The sequence below is a fragment of the Schistocerca nitens genome, chromosome 5 (assembly GCF_023898315.1).
Source record: "Schistocerca nitens isolate TAMUIC-IGC-003100 chromosome 5, iqSchNite1.1, whole genome shotgun sequence".
NCBI classification, from domain to species: Eukaryota; Metazoa; Arthropoda; class Insecta; order Orthoptera; family Acrididae; genus Schistocerca; species Schistocerca nitens.
In genome coordinates this window covers 47,061,611-47,079,503 of record NC_064618.1, presented here as the reverse complement: position 1 = coordinate 47,079,503, position 17,893 = coordinate 47,061,611, and the positions used below count along the sequence as shown (strand labels likewise).

The window sequence follows — 17,893 nt, the reverse complement described above, 5'->3', positions numbered from 1 at the left end:
AATTCCACGTGTGATGGCAACCAGTAGGTCACACACATACATGCATGTCGGTCTACTTAGTAACTCTGGACCCAAAACTGTATCCTGAGCTGCTAAGAATACCCTTGCACTGACAGTTAATCTAAAGGGAAATAGTTGGAATTAGTAACTACTACCAGTACAGACTAATCGCATAGATTTCCTACTTTAAGGATGAGGTGCTACCTGCCACTATAATGTACACAAGTCTATGCTAGCTAAGTATTTTACATTCTGTAATTTCAGTAACTGCTCATCTAAATTTTCTGGCTTCATCCTAACTGGGGACATGATCTTGTTGATTCATCTGGCATCTAAAACTAGGTGGGCAGCAACATTCAGTTTCATGACTGCCAGAAGAGGGGCTACAATATGGTGACTGAAGATCCCATTATTCCCCAGTTTATCATTCTTGATATTTCTTTACATACTGTTTTCCTTGTCACCCGTGGTATTGTATATGAAGGGTGACCCTTATGTTACCAGCACTTTTGAAAAAGTTATATTGTAGGAGTAGTTCACTTAATTCATTTCTCTAGCGTACAGATAGGTAAGAAGTCTCTTGCACCTTATCCTGTATGGTTTGCACATCGATACATGTATCTGATGACTGATTAGCACACATTTCATCTATGAAAAATATCCCGGGAAAAGTGACTTTTACATCTACTTCATATTTGATGGTATCTTCACTAGTACTCTTCTTGACCAAATCAAGGGAGACTGTACAACCTTCAACTTGAAAATGACACCTGCCTTTACCTAAATCTATTTTCACTTCATACTGCTGAAAATAATTAATACCTAAAGTACAGTTCACCATTTCAGTATCGTTTATCGTAATAGGTATATGTGCTTGTGTTCTCACTATTTGTGATTTGTTACCCACTGATGTTAGAATTCTACACAAGTAGGCTAGGTACATGAATATTTCTCCCGATTTCCTTGAAACAAACTGACATTGCATTTCCTGAAGCATGTGTGTCATCAATAATGAAGCACATACGTTCCCTACTTCTGCATTTATTACTACTGTTACAAGTCTCCTAATAATGCAATTCATCTCTGTATCTTCATCTTGGTCATATTTGTATAAAAAAGTATTTGTTCATTCTATATACCCTCACTGCATCTATTGGCTGTTGCTGGGAGGCTTACCGCACAAAACTGATCATTGTTTTCCATCTGTGACAGTGGAACAGCGTTACCATTATTGACTACCCCGACTATGTGTTTTGTATTGTGTTCGTGTGGCAGAAACAAGTTATTTGTTTGGCTTTGACTATCCTTGTAAATGTAATCAATGAAGTCCTATATGGAAAAGTATTCCAGGTCTGTTTCTGGCATGGTGAGCTCTTCTCAAGTATGAGCCGGCAGTTGACATTTCAAAATTTTCAGTATGTCCACATGGGATAGAGGTTTTCTCAAATGTCCCCTTTGTTAATGTATTTTTCAAAATACTTTCTTAACCCTCCATTTGCTACTGAACAGTCATCAAATATTTCCAATTGTAAAGGTCTTGAACAGATATCAACCAAAATCTGTCGAAAAAGGCTTGCTCAAATTAGTCATACATTTGACATCTGTGTGCTACATCTGCAGCCCAAGTCAAGGCATCACCTCACCACATAATATATTTTTTGTTCTTCAGATCAGCTACATGGTAATTCATTATGAAATCGTCTAATAAATATTACTGAGTGTACCTTTCTTGATCCAGCAGTAAAAAAATGAAATTTGTGTTTTAGTAGGCTTTCATCAGTTGATATTGACAAAAGATACAAATTTGCTCCTGGTGTGTGTAACATTGACATCAGTTGTAGTGTGTGGTAACTTGTTTGATTTGTCAACAATGGCAATTGATTATATGTGCCAGAATTTCTCTTGTTAATGTTGTAAATCTGTAAGAGTAGAGAGTTATCCTCTCATCTGCCTAGCAAACTGTCCACTATGTCTCCTGTGTTAACTTTGGTTCACTCAAACTGATCCTTTCAGTGTTCAATTCCGAACATACCTTTTACACTGCAATTTTGATAGTGGTGTCTACTTTGTCAACAATTTTCTTTTCACTCCCCATCATCAATTTTTCTACCTCGTCAACATAAGTTTTATGTTGTATTAGCAATTCTTGTGCATGCGTGGTCATCTAGTTCCTTTGCAATTTTGTTAAAGCTTTATTAATCTAACCTCCTCCTATAGTTTTTGTATCTTTTTGGAAAGATATTTGCAAAATTTTTTGGAGTTTAGAAACTTCTGTTTGAACTTCCATCACAGTTTTTAATTCATGGCATACAGTTAACAAACTGTTTGGTTTGTGGGTAAGTCATCTAATCTAATTTTCTTTTGTTATTCTGACATTTGCATGAATTTCTGGTAGACTTTTTGACAAAGATCCATAAATTTTTTATTGAATGAGAAATTATTGATTGAATTTTTTTTAAATGCATCCTTTAAAAACTGTTAGTATCAGCTGAGGCAATGTTGCCTAATGTTTGTGATGCTGCTCTGCTCAAACATTTCCTGTTCATGCGACATTGGACTATCTTAAATTTTCTGTCATCTCGCGGTACCTCTTTCAGATCTGCTATGCAAAAAAGTACTTTAGTGTGGTGATTATGGTGGTAATTTTAAAATATTGCTTAGCAAAAGTCTATCATTTACAATTCTCGTTAAATCCATATTGTGACTGCCATTAATGGTGTCATTCTGACGGCATGCCATATCAATGGTCTGCATTGGTACATCCACATTTATTAACTGCTGAGTCTGAGTGTTTAAAATATTTACATTATTTTGTTGATCTTTTGTATGCTTCTTTTTAATGGCTAAATAGGTACTCAAACTTGAAAATATTATCAAGTTGTAATTACTCTTTATAGACTGAAAAGCTTTTAGCAGAGTATTCACATACAACAAGATGGCTGCTACTTTTTCTGAGAATGTTCCATGTAGCACAATATTACCTTAAATGTGGTGTTTCAATTTGTCATTTCAGAAATTACTTACGCTTTGTATTATAGTAAAACCTGGTTTCCCATCTCTTCTCTTCTTTCATCTATTTTTTTCTGTTATTTCACTTATCTTGTCATGTAAACGGAAAGAAAATTTACATCCATTATTACATGACTGATCAGTCTTATTCAAATAGTGCAGTTAGATGACTTGTTATAGGCACAGTCCTGTCGCCTCGCCAATATACACTATATTAATAAAAAAAATATATGACAAACCCTGATGGCGTCCTCTTGGGTAAAATATTCCAGAGGTAAAATAGTCCCCCATTCGGATCTCCGGTTGGGGACTACTCAGGAGGACGTCGTTATCAGGAGAAAGAAAACTGGCGTTCTACGGATTGGAGCGTGGAATGTCAGATCCCTTAATCGGGCAGGTAGGTTAGAAAATTTAAAAATGGAAATGGATAGGTTAAAGTTAGATATAGTGGGAATTAGTGAAGTTCGGTGGCAGGAGGAACAAGACTTTTGGTCAGGCAAATACAGGGTTATAAATACAAAATCAAATAGGGGTAATGCAGGAGTAGGTTTAATAATGAATAAAAAAAATAGGAGTGCGGGTAAGCTACCACAAACAGCATAGTGAACGCATTATTGTGGCCAAGATAGATATGAAGCCCACGCCTACTACAGTAGTACAAATTTATATGCCAACTAGCTCTGCAGATAATGAAGAAATTGATGAAATGTATGATGAGATAAATGAAATTATTCAGGTAGTGAAGGGAGATGGAAATTTAATAGTCATGGGTGACTGGAATTCGACAGTAGGAAAAGGAAGAGAAGGAAACGTAGTAGGTGAATATTGATTGGGGTTAAGAAATGAAAGAGGAAGCCGCCTGGTAGAATTTTGCACAGAGCATAACTTAATCATAGCTAACACTTGGTTCAAGAATCATGAAAGATGGTTGTATACATGGAATAACCCTGGAGATACTAGGTTTCAGATAGATTATATAATGGTAAGACAGAGATTTAAGAACCAGATTTTAAATTGTAAGACATTTCCAGGGGCAGATGTGGACTCCGACCACAATCTATTGGTTATGAACTGTAGATTAAAACTGAAGAAACTGCAAAAAGGTGGGAATTTAAGGCGATCGGACCTGGATAAACTGAAAGGACCAGAGGTTGTACAGAGTTTCAGGGAGAGCATAAGGGAACAACTGACAAGAATGGGGGAAAGAAATACAGTAGAAGAAGAATGGGTAGCTTTGAGGGATGAAATAGTGAAAGCAGCAGAGGATCAAGTAGGTAAAAAGACGAGGGCTAGTAGAAATCCTTGGGTAACAGAAGAGATACTGAATTTAATTGATGAAAGGAGAAAATACAAAAATGCAGTAAGTGAAGTAGGCAAAAAGGAATACAAATGTCTCAAAAATGAAATGGACAGAAGTGCAGAATGGCTAAGCAGGGATGGCTAGAGGACAAATGAAAGGATGTAGAGGCTTATCTCATGAGGGGTATGATAGATACTGCCTACAGGAAAATTAAACAGACCTTTGGAGAAAAGAGAACCACTTGCATGAATATCAAGAGCTCAGATGGAAACCCAGTTCTAAGCAAAGAAGGGAAAGCAGACAGGTGGAAGGAGTATATGGAGGGTCTATACAGGGGCGATCTTCTTGAGGACATCATCATGGAAATGGAAGAGGATGTAGATGAAATGGGAGATATGATACTGCGTGAAGAGTTTGACAGAGCACTGAAAGACCTAAGTCGAAACAAGGCCCCGGGAGTAGACAACATTCCATTAGAACTACTGACAGCCTTGGGAGAGCCAGTCCTGACAAAACTCTACCGTCTGGTGAGCAAGATGTATGAGACAGGCGAAATTCCCTCAGACTTCAAGAAGAATATAATAATTCCAATCCCAAAGTAAGCAGGTGTTGACAGATGCGAAAATTACTGAACTATCAGTTTAATAAGTCACTGCTGCAAAATACTAACGCGAATTTTTTACAGACGAATGGAAAAACTGGTAGAAGCAGACCTTGGGGAAGATCAGTTTGGATTCCGTAGAAATGTTGGAACACGTGAGGCAATACTGACCCTACTACTTATCTTAGAAGAAAGATTAAGGAAAGGCAAACCTATGTTCTAGCATTTGTAGACTTAGAGAAAGCTTTTGACAATGTTGACTGGAATACTCTTTCAAATTCTAAAGGTGGCAGGGGTAAAAATACAGGGAGCGAAAGGCTATTTACAATTTGTACAGAAAGCAGATGGCAGTTATAAGAGTCAAGGGACATGAAAGGGAAGCAGTGGTTGGGAAGGGAGTGAGACAGGGTTGTAGCCTCTCCCCGATGCTATTCAATCTGTATATTGAGCAAGCAGTAAAGGAAACAAAAGGAAAGTTCGGAGTAGGTATTAAAATCCATGGGGAAGAAATAAAACCATTGAGGTTTGCCGATGACATTGTAATTGTCAGAAACAGCAAAGGACTTGGAAGAGCAGTTGAACGGAATGGACAGTGAAACTTCCTGGCAGATTAAAACTGTGTGCCCGAACGAGACTAACTCGGGACCTTTGCCTTTCGCGGGCAAGTGCTCTACCATCTGAGCTACCGAAGCACGACTCATGCTCGGTACTCACAGCTTTACTTCTGCCAGTATCTCGTCTCCTACCTTCCAAACTTTACAGAAGCTCTCCTGCGAACCTTGCAGAACTAGCACTCCTGAAAGAAAGGATACTGCGGAGACTTGGCTTAGCCACAGCCTGGGGGATGTTTCCAGAACGAGTCTCCGCAGTATCCTTTCTTTCAGGAGTGCTAGTTCTGCAAGGTTCGCAGGAGAGCTTCTGTAAAGTTTGGAAGGTAGGAGACGAGATACTGGCAGAAGTAAAGCTGTGAGTACCGAGCATGAGTCGTGCTTCGGTAGCTCAGATGGTAGAGCACTTGCCCGCGAACGGCAAAGGTCCCGAGTTAGAGTCTCGGTCGGGCACACAGTTTTAATCTGCCAGAAAGTTTCATACCAGCACACACTCTGCTGCAGAGTGAAAATCTCATTCTGGAATGGACAGTGTCTGGAAAGGAGGGTATAAGACGAACAACAACAAAAGCAAAACGAGGATAATGGAATGTAGTCGAATTAAATCGGGTGATGCTGAGGGAATTAGATAGGAGTTTTGCTATTTGGGGAGCAAAATAACTGATGATGGTCGAAGTAGAGAGGATATAAAATGTAGACTGGCAATGGCAAGGAAAGCGTTTCTGAAGAAGAAACATTTATTAACATTGAGTATTGATTTAAGCGTTAGGAAGTCGTTTCTGAAAGTATTTGTATGGAGTGTTGTCATGTATGGAAATGAAACGTGGACGATAAATTGTTTAGACAAGAAGAGAATAGAAGCTTTCGAAATGTGGTGCTACAGAAGAATGCTGAAGATTAGATGGGTAGATCACATGACTAATGAGGAGGTATTGAATAGAATTGGGGAGAAGAGGAGTTTGTGGCACAACTTGACTAGAAGAAGGGATCGGTTGGTAGGACATGTTCTGAGGCATCAAGGGATCACCAATTAGTACTGGAGGGCAACATGGAGAGTAAAAATCGTAGAGGGAGACCAAGAGATGAATACACTAAACAGATACAGAAGGATGTAGGTTGCAGTAGGTACTGGGAGATGAAGAAGCTTGCACAGGATAGAGTAGCATGGAGAGCTGCATCAAACCAGTCTCAGGACTGAAGACCACAACAACAACATGACAAACCCACAAACAATAAAATATAGATACATAAATATAAGTGAATAAAATATTGTGATAATAAATGTTCTCATTTACTTATTGCTAAGCTCTGCACAACGATTCGTGACACACCCACTTGGTCCGGTGTTGATAAATATTGGAAGTCCAACCTTTTACCTTCTGTCTTCTTGTTCCTTCCCTGTGACGTCATCCAAGTTATCAATATTATTTTGAAGTTTTACCCGTGTAGCCGTAACTGAGGTGAATCAGGAATTTTGATGTTGCCCATCTTGGTTTAGCACTGACTTGCTGTTTTATTATTTGATAAGTTCATGACACAAATTATGTATTACATATATTTCCACAAAAATACTTCTTCATTGACTCATATGGATCATTCGCTCCTCTTATATCAGTGAGAACCCAAAGGGCAAGAAAACCATCTTGAACATGCAGAATAAGACAAGATAATGAATTTGACAAAAAAATTCATACAGCTTCACTTCTCCTTTACATCAACAAGTCTCTCGCAAGTCCAATGGTTCTGATGTGTGTATTACACCACATGCAGTTATGTTTCCCTAAAAAATATGTATTTTCTTACACACATTTGCAGAATTATCTTTACAAAATGTTCATGACCTGCTAGTAACAGCACAGTCTCACTTTTTCTGTTGTATTTCCTAAATGTGATGGCACAGCCAGATGAATTCTTCTGATGTGACATACTTTACTGGAAGAGCTTGGTACTTGTCTTCTGTGATTCCTTTCAACAAGTGTGAGAGTTTGTCAGTTACCGTCATTCCGATTCACAATGTGGCATAGGGCTAGAAGACTTATGTAGGAATATCATTTCTCCAAGACACCAGGCCCTGTTTTTCAACTACTGTTCTACTACATGGACTTGCTTAGACTGTCACTAGAAGGTTTCTTCAGTTGAGAGTGTTATTTGCCCCAACTATAGCACTTCTTTTCCACGTCTGCTGAACCACTGCTAGGCTATGCTCTCCGTGTAAAAGTACTCATCCCACCTGTTATATTTCGTGACTCAGTCATATACTTTCAGCCATTTCATCAGCAACTCTGGTTAACACTGATGGATGCCTTAAGTGCAGTTGCCTTAATGCTGGCTTGGAATCTATATATGGACTGTGGGAACAATGTACTGTTCATATTGTGGTTGCTGCCAGTATAGGCAATGGCCATTATGTTGCTCAACTGGAGCCACAGTGATGATTATGATGATTAGAAGTATCCAGTATCTCCAAACAATGTCTCATCGTTAAAGAGAATTAAATTCAATTCCGAAAGTAGGGTGATCAAGTACAACACTTAGCACTTTTCCCCCCAGCCAGAACAAAACTGAGCTCTTGGATGGAGAGTGCAGCTCTTTATACATACATAGAATATTCCAAAATGTATAAACATAAGAAATTCTGAAGACATTCCAGAACTGATAAATACTAAATGAAAATTAGTTAAATGTCAGACATGTTGAAATATGGTATCCCGGCTGAGCCCCCCAGTTGAAATATGCTCACTATTTTTATTTACTTAAATTTGGCATATTTCGTGACAGTACCTTTTCTGTGAAATGTTTACAAGGCGATATTTGTCTTGGCTTCAGTTGTCTAGTGGAAGTATGATTCCACAATGCAGTTTCGTCGGCTGCAGAAATGACCTGGTTCAATGTGTTTGCCTCATTTTTGGTGCTTCAAATACCATTTCTTCGAATGTGGTTTCTTCTTAAAGTTTATATAAAAAAAGTATTAACGTAATTCATTTTTCCTGTTCACTAACAAATTATTATGATGGCGACCTGCACATTGTTCTACCATCAACACACACCAAGGGTTCACTGCCGACTGATTACAGTCAAAGAGGACTCCAGCGTCAAAGACATTTTACACAACACACAAGCTTCCACTTGTAATCAGTCTCTTTGATATTCTTCGTCACATTTACTAATAGTAATCAATATGCTTTCACTCTCAAAAATATAAGTAAATTAGCATATAATAAGGCAAATTACAATAAAAAAAATTCTGACAAAAATATAAGAAAACATTTACAATTTGGTATCGACAAATCCGGTAGAAAATAACACATCTCCCAGATCCATTACAATGTCCAGAAAATACGTACCATTTTGCAAAAAAGGCTAATAAAAATATTTTTCTAATCAAAAATTTATTTTTACAAGAAAGAGTATTTATTAAAACTATTTTTTAGACATATTTCATAGCAGGAAACCAACTTTTCTAAGCTCTCTTAATAGAAAGATGCTGCCAATGAAGACATCCACTGCTAAACAATGTGCCCCCCCCCCCCTTTGTGTCATCATCACTGTCAAAGTGGCTTCTTCCAGAAACACATTCAAGTTCAAGAACAAGTGATAATCATAAGGTTCGAGATTAGGGCTGTACAGCAAGTGATCGAATTACTCCCAACCAAATTGCTGAATAAGGTTTTGAGTGACACCAGCAGAATGGGGACGCGCGTTGTCATGGAGCAACACAATGCCTTGACCGAACATTCCACACCTTTTGCTTTTTATTGGACACTGAAGTTTTCTCAAAGTTTCACTATATCGTACCGCACTGACGGTTTCACCTCTGGGAAGGAACTTAACAAGCAGAATGCCCTTCCTGTCTCAAAACACAATGCACATTTATTTTGTACTGAAAACAGATTTGAATTTTTTTGTTTTGGGTGATTGTGAGTGCCCCCTCCATCATCTGTTTTGATTCTGGAGCAACACAACATGTTTCATCACTCGTCACAATTCTTTTTAAACTTCATCTACCTCATCATTGTATCAAGTAAGAAATTTCAAAGATTGCGAAGTCACTTCATTTTGGGGACGTGTGTAAGTATTTTCAGAACCCAACATAAATACAATTTGTAACAATTTCATGCAAAACAGGTTTTGAAATTGTGGACCATCTGTTTCCAAAAATTCTCACTTTCTCAACAGTCCATAAGTCCTTACATTTTGACCATAAAGTTCTACAAGCTGACAATGAATTTCAGCTGGCTTGACATTCTTCGCTTTCAAAAACAACATTAGAAAATGCACTTCACATATGGTAGGCTCAGTGACTCGTCTCAAACATTTTGAACAATGTAAACAACACCGTCTACGATGGCATCAGTGAAAGGATAATGAATCACACAAGTGCACATGCGTGGAACTATGAAATGTGACTTACTTTCCGGCCACACCTTGTAATTGCTGGTGGCCAGGTTTGAACCAGCGACCCACAGCACAACGGCCAGCAATGATAGCTGCTATCCCACAGACTACATGTGGCACACCTTGCAGCAATATTTGCAATATGACAACAGAGCTTAACTGTGTGTTATTTGCCATTTAACGAGTGAAAGTGCATTTACTGTAACAGTTAAAGGAACTCAATATAGACTACCATCCTCACTCATTCCTTTCCAATAAGTAGAGTAATATCTATTTCCATACTAACGGCATTTTATGAGCTCAGCAATAATAGGAATTATCAAGTAGTGTCAAAGTTTATTTTATGCAAAGTTTTTTTCCCCTCAACAGAATTAATTCATTAACTATTTTCTCTACAATGTACATTTGTTGGATGTGCTCCATCAGACGAAACTTTTAGTTCTCAGTATGCTGACTTTCCTAAAAAGGTGTTGAGTTGAACATGCTATAAAATCTATCACATAACACACTAGCGATTAACAGGCTTATGTGGCAAGCAAGCCTGGCACTTGTACGAGATACAATTCACAACAACCAACAAATGTTGAAAAGCCCTTCAAAGGAGAATCTTTATCTTTACATGTTGGTTACACACTCTGCATTTTCTTGGTAATGGGCTGACAATACAAAACTGTAACAAGCAGAATCCATGCATCCGAAAACTCACTCTTGCCACAAAGCAAAAACTAATTGCTCGCACAAATGGCCAAGTCAAGAAGTAGGGGGCCAAACAGCAATTAATTTCACCAATTATCATCTGAATTACAGTGAAGACCCTTGTTGAAGGACTAAATCTTGTACCTACAACAAAAATGCATCAACAGCAATGTACATCGGCACCACAGAGCTCATAGCAGCTGTGGTCCCAGTGGAAGTAAACAAAGTGCCAGTACTTACATCCAACAACTGTAAGCAAGGACGAGCAGCACAGAGAAATCTGCAGGAGGGCAAACAAACTAATTATGGAAAATGACAAGCCAATGCTATGGTCTTATTGTCACATGTGGACTACAATAAGATGTTGCATATATGCATTTCTACTGTGTTACCTGATGAACCATAACTTGGCTAGGTAGAAGATATTTTTAATACAGAATTCGAAAAGCAATGTAAATTACTGAATTACTTCAGCAATTTATATGTCTGTGAAATACAGTTTCATGCCTTGGATTAATCCCTGAATAGTGCCTTGGAGCAGATTTGTCTGGTTGATGTAAACTTTGTGAGAAGAAAATCAACACAGGGTAAAATAGCAAAGGCATTCTTTAGCATTAATACTTTCACTACATCTTTTCTTAAAAAATGAGAAGTTGTTCATTCTTTAAATCATGCCTCAAAACATGCTGCACATTAATTTCTGAAGTTTTTAATTTTCAGACATTGAAATAACAAAGTTTATCGCTGTTACAATTAAAACATTAAAATACATATGAAAAAAACTCAATGCTCAGTCTTGACGCAATTTAAATTTATCAACACTAACACCATCTTTAGTTATTACATTAATCAGAATGCTGTCTCCTGTGTATATGTCTCTCTCAGCAGCAGAAATAAACCCATCCTTAATTATTGCCAATGCTTTCTCTGCTGGAACAGGTTCTTTGGGTACATTTTCCATGTTTTTGTAACCAATCTGGAAAAAAGAATGTTTGAGGTTAGAAGCTACATTTTTATCACGCTGTTTCATATTAAGTGTAGTAACATGGGCTATTCATATAATTACTACAAAGTTCCAGCTGATTACAAATAATGGGAGTACAAATAGCCACTCCCCTTACAGCTCAGATGTTGGCAGGCACTAAACCAAGTGTGAGGTCGTATCTCAGCCATTTGACAATGTACTTTCTCAAACTTAACTAATTATATCCACACACAAGCATGGCTACATCATCCTGGCCAGCTACAATCTCTCAGTGCTGCAGCACAGTGAGAAAGTAATCATTTATTTGCCTGTGTGTTTTTGTTAGTAATCTCTGAGGGAAAAAAAAAAAGATCTCTGAAAACGTAGCAACAATTTAATCTTCTTTATGAGCCTCTCAAACACCCAATGACTTTACTATATAATAAGAATACTTATTCGTTCAACACCATCCAGCAGTTTAAACAGCATTTCAGGTACCTTGCCAATGGTACACTGAATTTCTTAATTGGCAGTTACTTCCATGTCCAATGGATCTTAGCTATGGTCTCCTGTTATAATGTGGAAGGAGTCAGTTAAAGCGTGCAAATTATGTCTCTCGCTGGCTTATGCAGAATTTATCACGATCACAATCAGTGATGGCAGCTCGCAACAAATGGAGTCAAAATTCACTAAACAACTTGCTACAATCACATTTAATGCTCACAGTAGCTGTGGCATTCACAGCAGAGCGCTCATTGGCTGTTGGAGAATAAGCGACGCAGGTGTGCAGAACAAGCCTAAACACAACTGCCATTGTTCGTGACCCCCAACTATAGAAACACATTAAGCCTCGTGCATTTTGCAATTTGCCTCCTAGCTCCATTTTATACTGCATTGTATACGATTATATACACTTTATGTGATACACACACACACACACACACACACACACACACACACACAATTTTTATTACACAGTCAGAGATTCTTAAATGGAATACAGAAAACTGTCAAGCAGATATGATTTCAGTTTGTGTTTGAAATTAATTTCAATATCTATTAGATTCTTTACATCATTAACAAAGAGCTCAAAGATTTTTAAGGCTGAGTACCTCACACCCTTTTGTGTCACACTAAAGCCATCCTCAAAGTGGACATGTTTCTCAATGTGAAGCACAATGGATGAGATTCCCATTGTGGTTAGTCTACACTGAGAAACAAGCCGGTATATGACACGCAACATTCACCTCATTATGCCTTTATTACTGCACCGCTCTCAAACAGCTGTCTACTATCTATTACTCGCACCAATTTTTGTAAATGAGCTGTATGATCTGTGAGCCAAATTGCTGAGCTAGTTCTGTTAAAAAGCACTTTTGTCCCTTGCTCATTTACTAACAATGTTTCTGTGTCTATAGTATACATAAATAAGAACTTCTATAACTTCTATATCCATGAACATGATAAAACGCAAAATAGTTACATGACCAGCCAGTAAGGATATAAGCTTTCAAACTGCCATTACAAATAATGCTGTACATATTTACAGTAGTCGTATAACTGATAAAAATTATTTTATCTTTCCTATTTTTAGTACATCTTAAGATCATTGTTATCACATCATCCAAAGGTAGGTGTGTGTGTGTGTGTGTGTGTGTTTGTTTGCATAACATCATTCACGGTGGAGGAGGGCACACCAAGAGGTCGTAGAGGTGGGCAGAGAGAGAGAGAGAGAGAGAGAGAGAGAGAGAGAGAGAGAGAGAGAGAGAGAGAGAGGAGGGGGGGGGGACATTGGATAGAAATGAAATTTATTAGACGTAATGATACAGATTAAAGATTCACTTGATCCCAAAATCAAGACCAATAAACGAATACGATGAATAGAAGTAAACAAACATGGTGCAACATCAATAATGTGTTGGACGACATTCTATTGCAATACACACTGCAACACAGTCCAGCATCGAGTTGATTAGATGCTTGAAGGTGATCTGAGCAGATTAGCCCATAAATCTTGGACAGCCACCTCCAGATCACGCGAGTGTAACATGGTGGGATCTGGCGTTTCAGCTTGTCCCACAAATGCTCTAGACAGTCGGGGAGCAGGTCGGCCATGGAAGCGTCAGAACATGACATAGGAAGTCGAACTCTTGCTGTAAGTTGACAAGCATTATCTTGGTCCTCACCATGTTGCTATGACAGATAAAAAGTAAAACACGGTTGACAGCCCACACATTGTTTGCTAAAATGGCTGATAAGTCAGATGGCAAACACAAACGAGAATCTAGGGGATTAAAAAAAGGACATTTCGTGAGGAAATGGTGGACTGTCAAAGGTTGAGTGCAGTGAGTACAAAGTGGTGGGGCAACACCACTTAACAAATGGTGATGGCTAAAAAGACAGTGACTGATGTGCAACCTAGCCAAAAAGATCTCATGGCAGGTTGACAGAGAGGTGGTCATCCAAGCTGCTGGGAGAGGCTTAATAACCCGGAGCTTGTTTCTGTGAATGAATGACCAGTGCTGATGCCAAAGAGACACCATCTGCCGACAGATGGCAACACAGAGATCATCAGATTGAATGTAAGACTTAGAAGGCAGATGTATGAGGGCTGCAGCCTTGGCAGCAGCATCAGCTGCCTCATTTCCTGTCAGATCGACATGACCAGGGAGCCACATAAACATCACAGTGGTTCCATCAAGAGTGAGCAAGTGACAGTATTTCTGGACCTTTTGCACTAACGGATGGATGGTGTACAGAACACACAGGCTTTGAAAGGCACTGAGAGAGGCAGAGTAGATGATGCAATTGAAAAGCCTGTGTCGCCAGATGTACTGCGTGGCATGATACAGGCAAAGACTCTGTTCTATATACTGAGCAGTGTTCCAGAAGCTGATACAGGAAAATGTTGGTGCCAATGGTGAAGGCACACCTGACACCATGGTCAATGCAAGAGCCATCAGTATACACGAAAGTACTATGGCGAAGATGAGTGTGAAGGTCATTAAACTGAATGTGATAGGGCAAGGCTGGAGTAGTGTGCTTAGGAAGCGAATGAAGGCCAAGGTCAACACAGGCTGCCACTCTAAGCCAAGGTGGTGAAGGGTTCACACCCACCGAGAAAGTGGCAGGTAGTGTGAAATTCAGCTGTTAGAGCAAGAGCCGAAAGCGAGCTTCAATAGGTAACAGAAGAGGGATGAGCTCCATACCAGCGATCAAAGGATTCATCGAAAAAGGAGGCATAGGATGAGTAGCCACGCATAGCAGACAAATGGCATGCATATCAGCTGAGGAGAAAGAGTAGGACAGTGGTAGTTTGGCAGCTTCTGCATACAGACTTTAAACCTTGCTAGTTAAATAGCGCCAGTGGCCAAACAGATGGCACAATTGTGGATAGTATTAAGAAGATGTTATGAAACAGGTGAAATACCCTCAGACTTCATGAACAATATAATAATTCCAATCCCAAAGAAAGCAGGTGTTGACAGATGTGAAAATTACCGGACAATCAGTTTAATAAGCCACAGCTGCAAAATACTAACACGAATTCTTTACAGACGAATGGAAAAACTAGTAGAAGCTGGCCTCGGGGAAGATCAGTTTGGATTCCGTAGAAATACTGGAACACGTGAGGCAATACTGACCTTACGACTTACCTTAGAAGAAAGATTAAGGAAAGGCAAACCTACGTTTCTAGCATTTGTGGACTTAGAGAAAGCTTTTGACAATGTTGACTGGAATACTCTCTTTCAAATTCTAAAGGTGGCAGGGGTAAAATACAGGGAGCGAAAGGCTATTTACAATTTGTACAGAAACCAGATGGCAGTTATAAGAGTCAAGGGACATGAAAGGGAAGCAGCGGTTGGGAAGGGAGTAAGACAGGGTTGTAGCCTCTCCCCGATGTTATTCAATCTGTATATTGAGCAAGCAGTAAAGGAAACAAAAGAAAAATTCGGAGTAGGTATTAAAATCCATGGAGAAGAAATAAAAACTTTGAGGTTCGCCGATGACATTGTAATTCTGTCAGAGACAGCAAAGGACTTGGAAGAGCAGTTGAACGGAATGGATGGTGTCTTGAAGGGAGGATATAAGATGAACATCAACAAAAGCAAAACGAGGATAATGGAATGTAGTCGAATTAAGTCGGGTGATGTTGAGGGTATTAGATTAGGAAATGAGACACTTAAAGTAGTAAAGGAGTTTTGCTATTTGGGGAGCAAAATAACCGATGATGGTCGAAGCAGAGAGGATATAAAATGTAGACTGGCAATGGCAAGGAAAGCGTTTCTGAAGAAGAGAAATTTGTTAACATCGAGTATAGATTTAAGTGTCAGGAAGTCATTTCTGAAAGTATTTGTATGGAGTGTAGCCACGTATGGAAGTGAAACATGGACGGTAAATAGTTTGGACAAGAAGAGAATAGAAGCTTTCGAAATGTGGTGCTACAGAAGAATGCTGAAGATTAGATGGGTAGATCACATAACTAATGAGGAGGTACTGAATAGGATTGGGGAGAAGAGGAGTTTGTGGCACAACTTGACCAGAAGAAGGGATCGTTTGGTAGGACATGTTCTGAGGCATCAAGGGATCACCAATTTAGTATTGGAGGGCATCGTGGAGGGTAAAAATCGTAGGGGGAGACCAAGAGATGAATACACTAAGCAGATTCAGAAGGATGTAGGTTGCAGTAGGTACTGGGAGATGATGAAGCTTGCACAGGATAGAGTAGCATGGAGAGCTGCATCAAACCAGTCTCAGGACTGAAGACCACAACAACAACACAAGAGGGACGGACGGACGGACGTGCAGATGCGAACAAAACACCAATAGTCTAGTTTCGAAAGGACAAGGGACTAGTACAAACTGAGGAGGGTTATGAGATCTGCTCCCCAGGAAATACCACTGAAGACACGTAGGACATTGAGGGACCACATACAGGGCTGCCAGACACGTGCGAGGACCAAGAAAGTTTCCTATCAAGCACGAGCCCCAGGAATTGGGTAGTTTCAACAAATGGAAGAGCAACATGCCCAGGATGTAAAGAAGATGCAAGAAACCATTGCGCTGTCAGAAATTCATACACACAGTTTTGTCAGTGGAAAAACAAAAGCCATTGTCGATGCTCCATGAGTAAAGACAATGGAGACAACACTGAAGACGCCGCTAGGTGCATGGAGAACTACAATGGATGGCAAAATTGTCAACAAAAAAGGAGCAGGAGATGCCCGGTGGGAGACAGGGCATTATAGGGTTAATGGCGATAACAAAGAGGACAACACTCGGGACAGAATCCTGCGTCACACTGTTTTCCTGAATAAAGCTTCTGACAAGGCTGAAACCATACAAACCTTGCAAACTCCATCTTTTAAAAATTCCCGAAGGAAACGGGGCAGGCGGCCGTGGAAGCCACACATGTAGAGAGTACGACAGATACCAGACCCCCAGCAGCTATCGTAGGATTTCTCCAAATCGAAAAACACTGCCATAGTCTGGGATTTCCGCACAAAACCATTCATGACATGGGTAGATAAAGTGACAAGATGGTCAACTGCAGAATGGTGCACTTGAAATCCACTCTGTGCAGCAGTTAGTAAACTGCGAGACACGAGACACCACACCAGCCCAGCATGAATCAGACGTTCCATCACATTGCGAACACAGCGGGTGAAAGAAATCGTGTGGTAGCTAGAAGTAAGGTGTTTGTCCTTACCGGCCTGAAGTATGGGCACGACAGTGGCTTCACGCCAGCATCTGGGACACGTGCCCTCTGCTCAGATGTGATAATACGAGGGTTGTTTTTCAAGTAAGGGCCGTTTTTACTTTTAAAAAAAGATACAAATACTTTTGTAAAAAAACTTTTATTTTCTGATTCTACACACTTTTACCTATTTTTCTACATAGTTGCCTTGTTTATTTAAGCACTTATCATACCGTACAACTAAGTTTTTAATTCCCTCTTCAAAGAATTCGGCCGCCTGCTCCGACTTTCCTATTTTTCTACATAGTTGCCTTGTTTATTTAAGCACTTATCATACCGTACAACTAAGTTTTTAATTCCCTCTTCAAAGAATTCGGCCGCCTGCTCCGACAGCCAAGAGTTCACGGCCGCTTTCACTTCATCGTCGTCATTGAAGTGCTGCCCGCCAAGATGGTGTTTCAGGTACCGGAAAAGGTGAAAATCGCTAGGAGCAAGGTCGGGGTTGTATGGTGCATGGTCCAAAACTTTCCAGCCAAAGGAATCAATCAAATCCCGAGCCTTTTGAGAGATGTGAGGCCTAGCGTTATCGTGCAGGAGCAAAACTCCTTTTGTCAGCATGCCG

The 17,893-nt window shown here is 39.6% G+C and overlaps 1 protein-coding gene across 1 annotated transcript in view; it reads right to left on the bottom strand.

The window, feature by feature from the left end:
* Nucleotides 1-11,302: 11,302 nt before the first annotated feature.
* LOC126259733 (proteasome subunit beta type-1) overlaps nucleotides 11,303-17,893 on the bottom strand; it is a 50,873-nt gene continuing 44,282 nt past the window's right edge. The window contains exon 4 of the mRNA XM_049956716.1: nucleotides 11,303-11,585. Within this exon, the coding sequence (XP_049812673.1) occupies nucleotides 11,400-11,585 (186 nt within the window). The 3' untranslated portion in view covers nucleotides 11,303-11,399. The remainder of the gene's footprint in view (nucleotides 11,586-17,893) is intronic.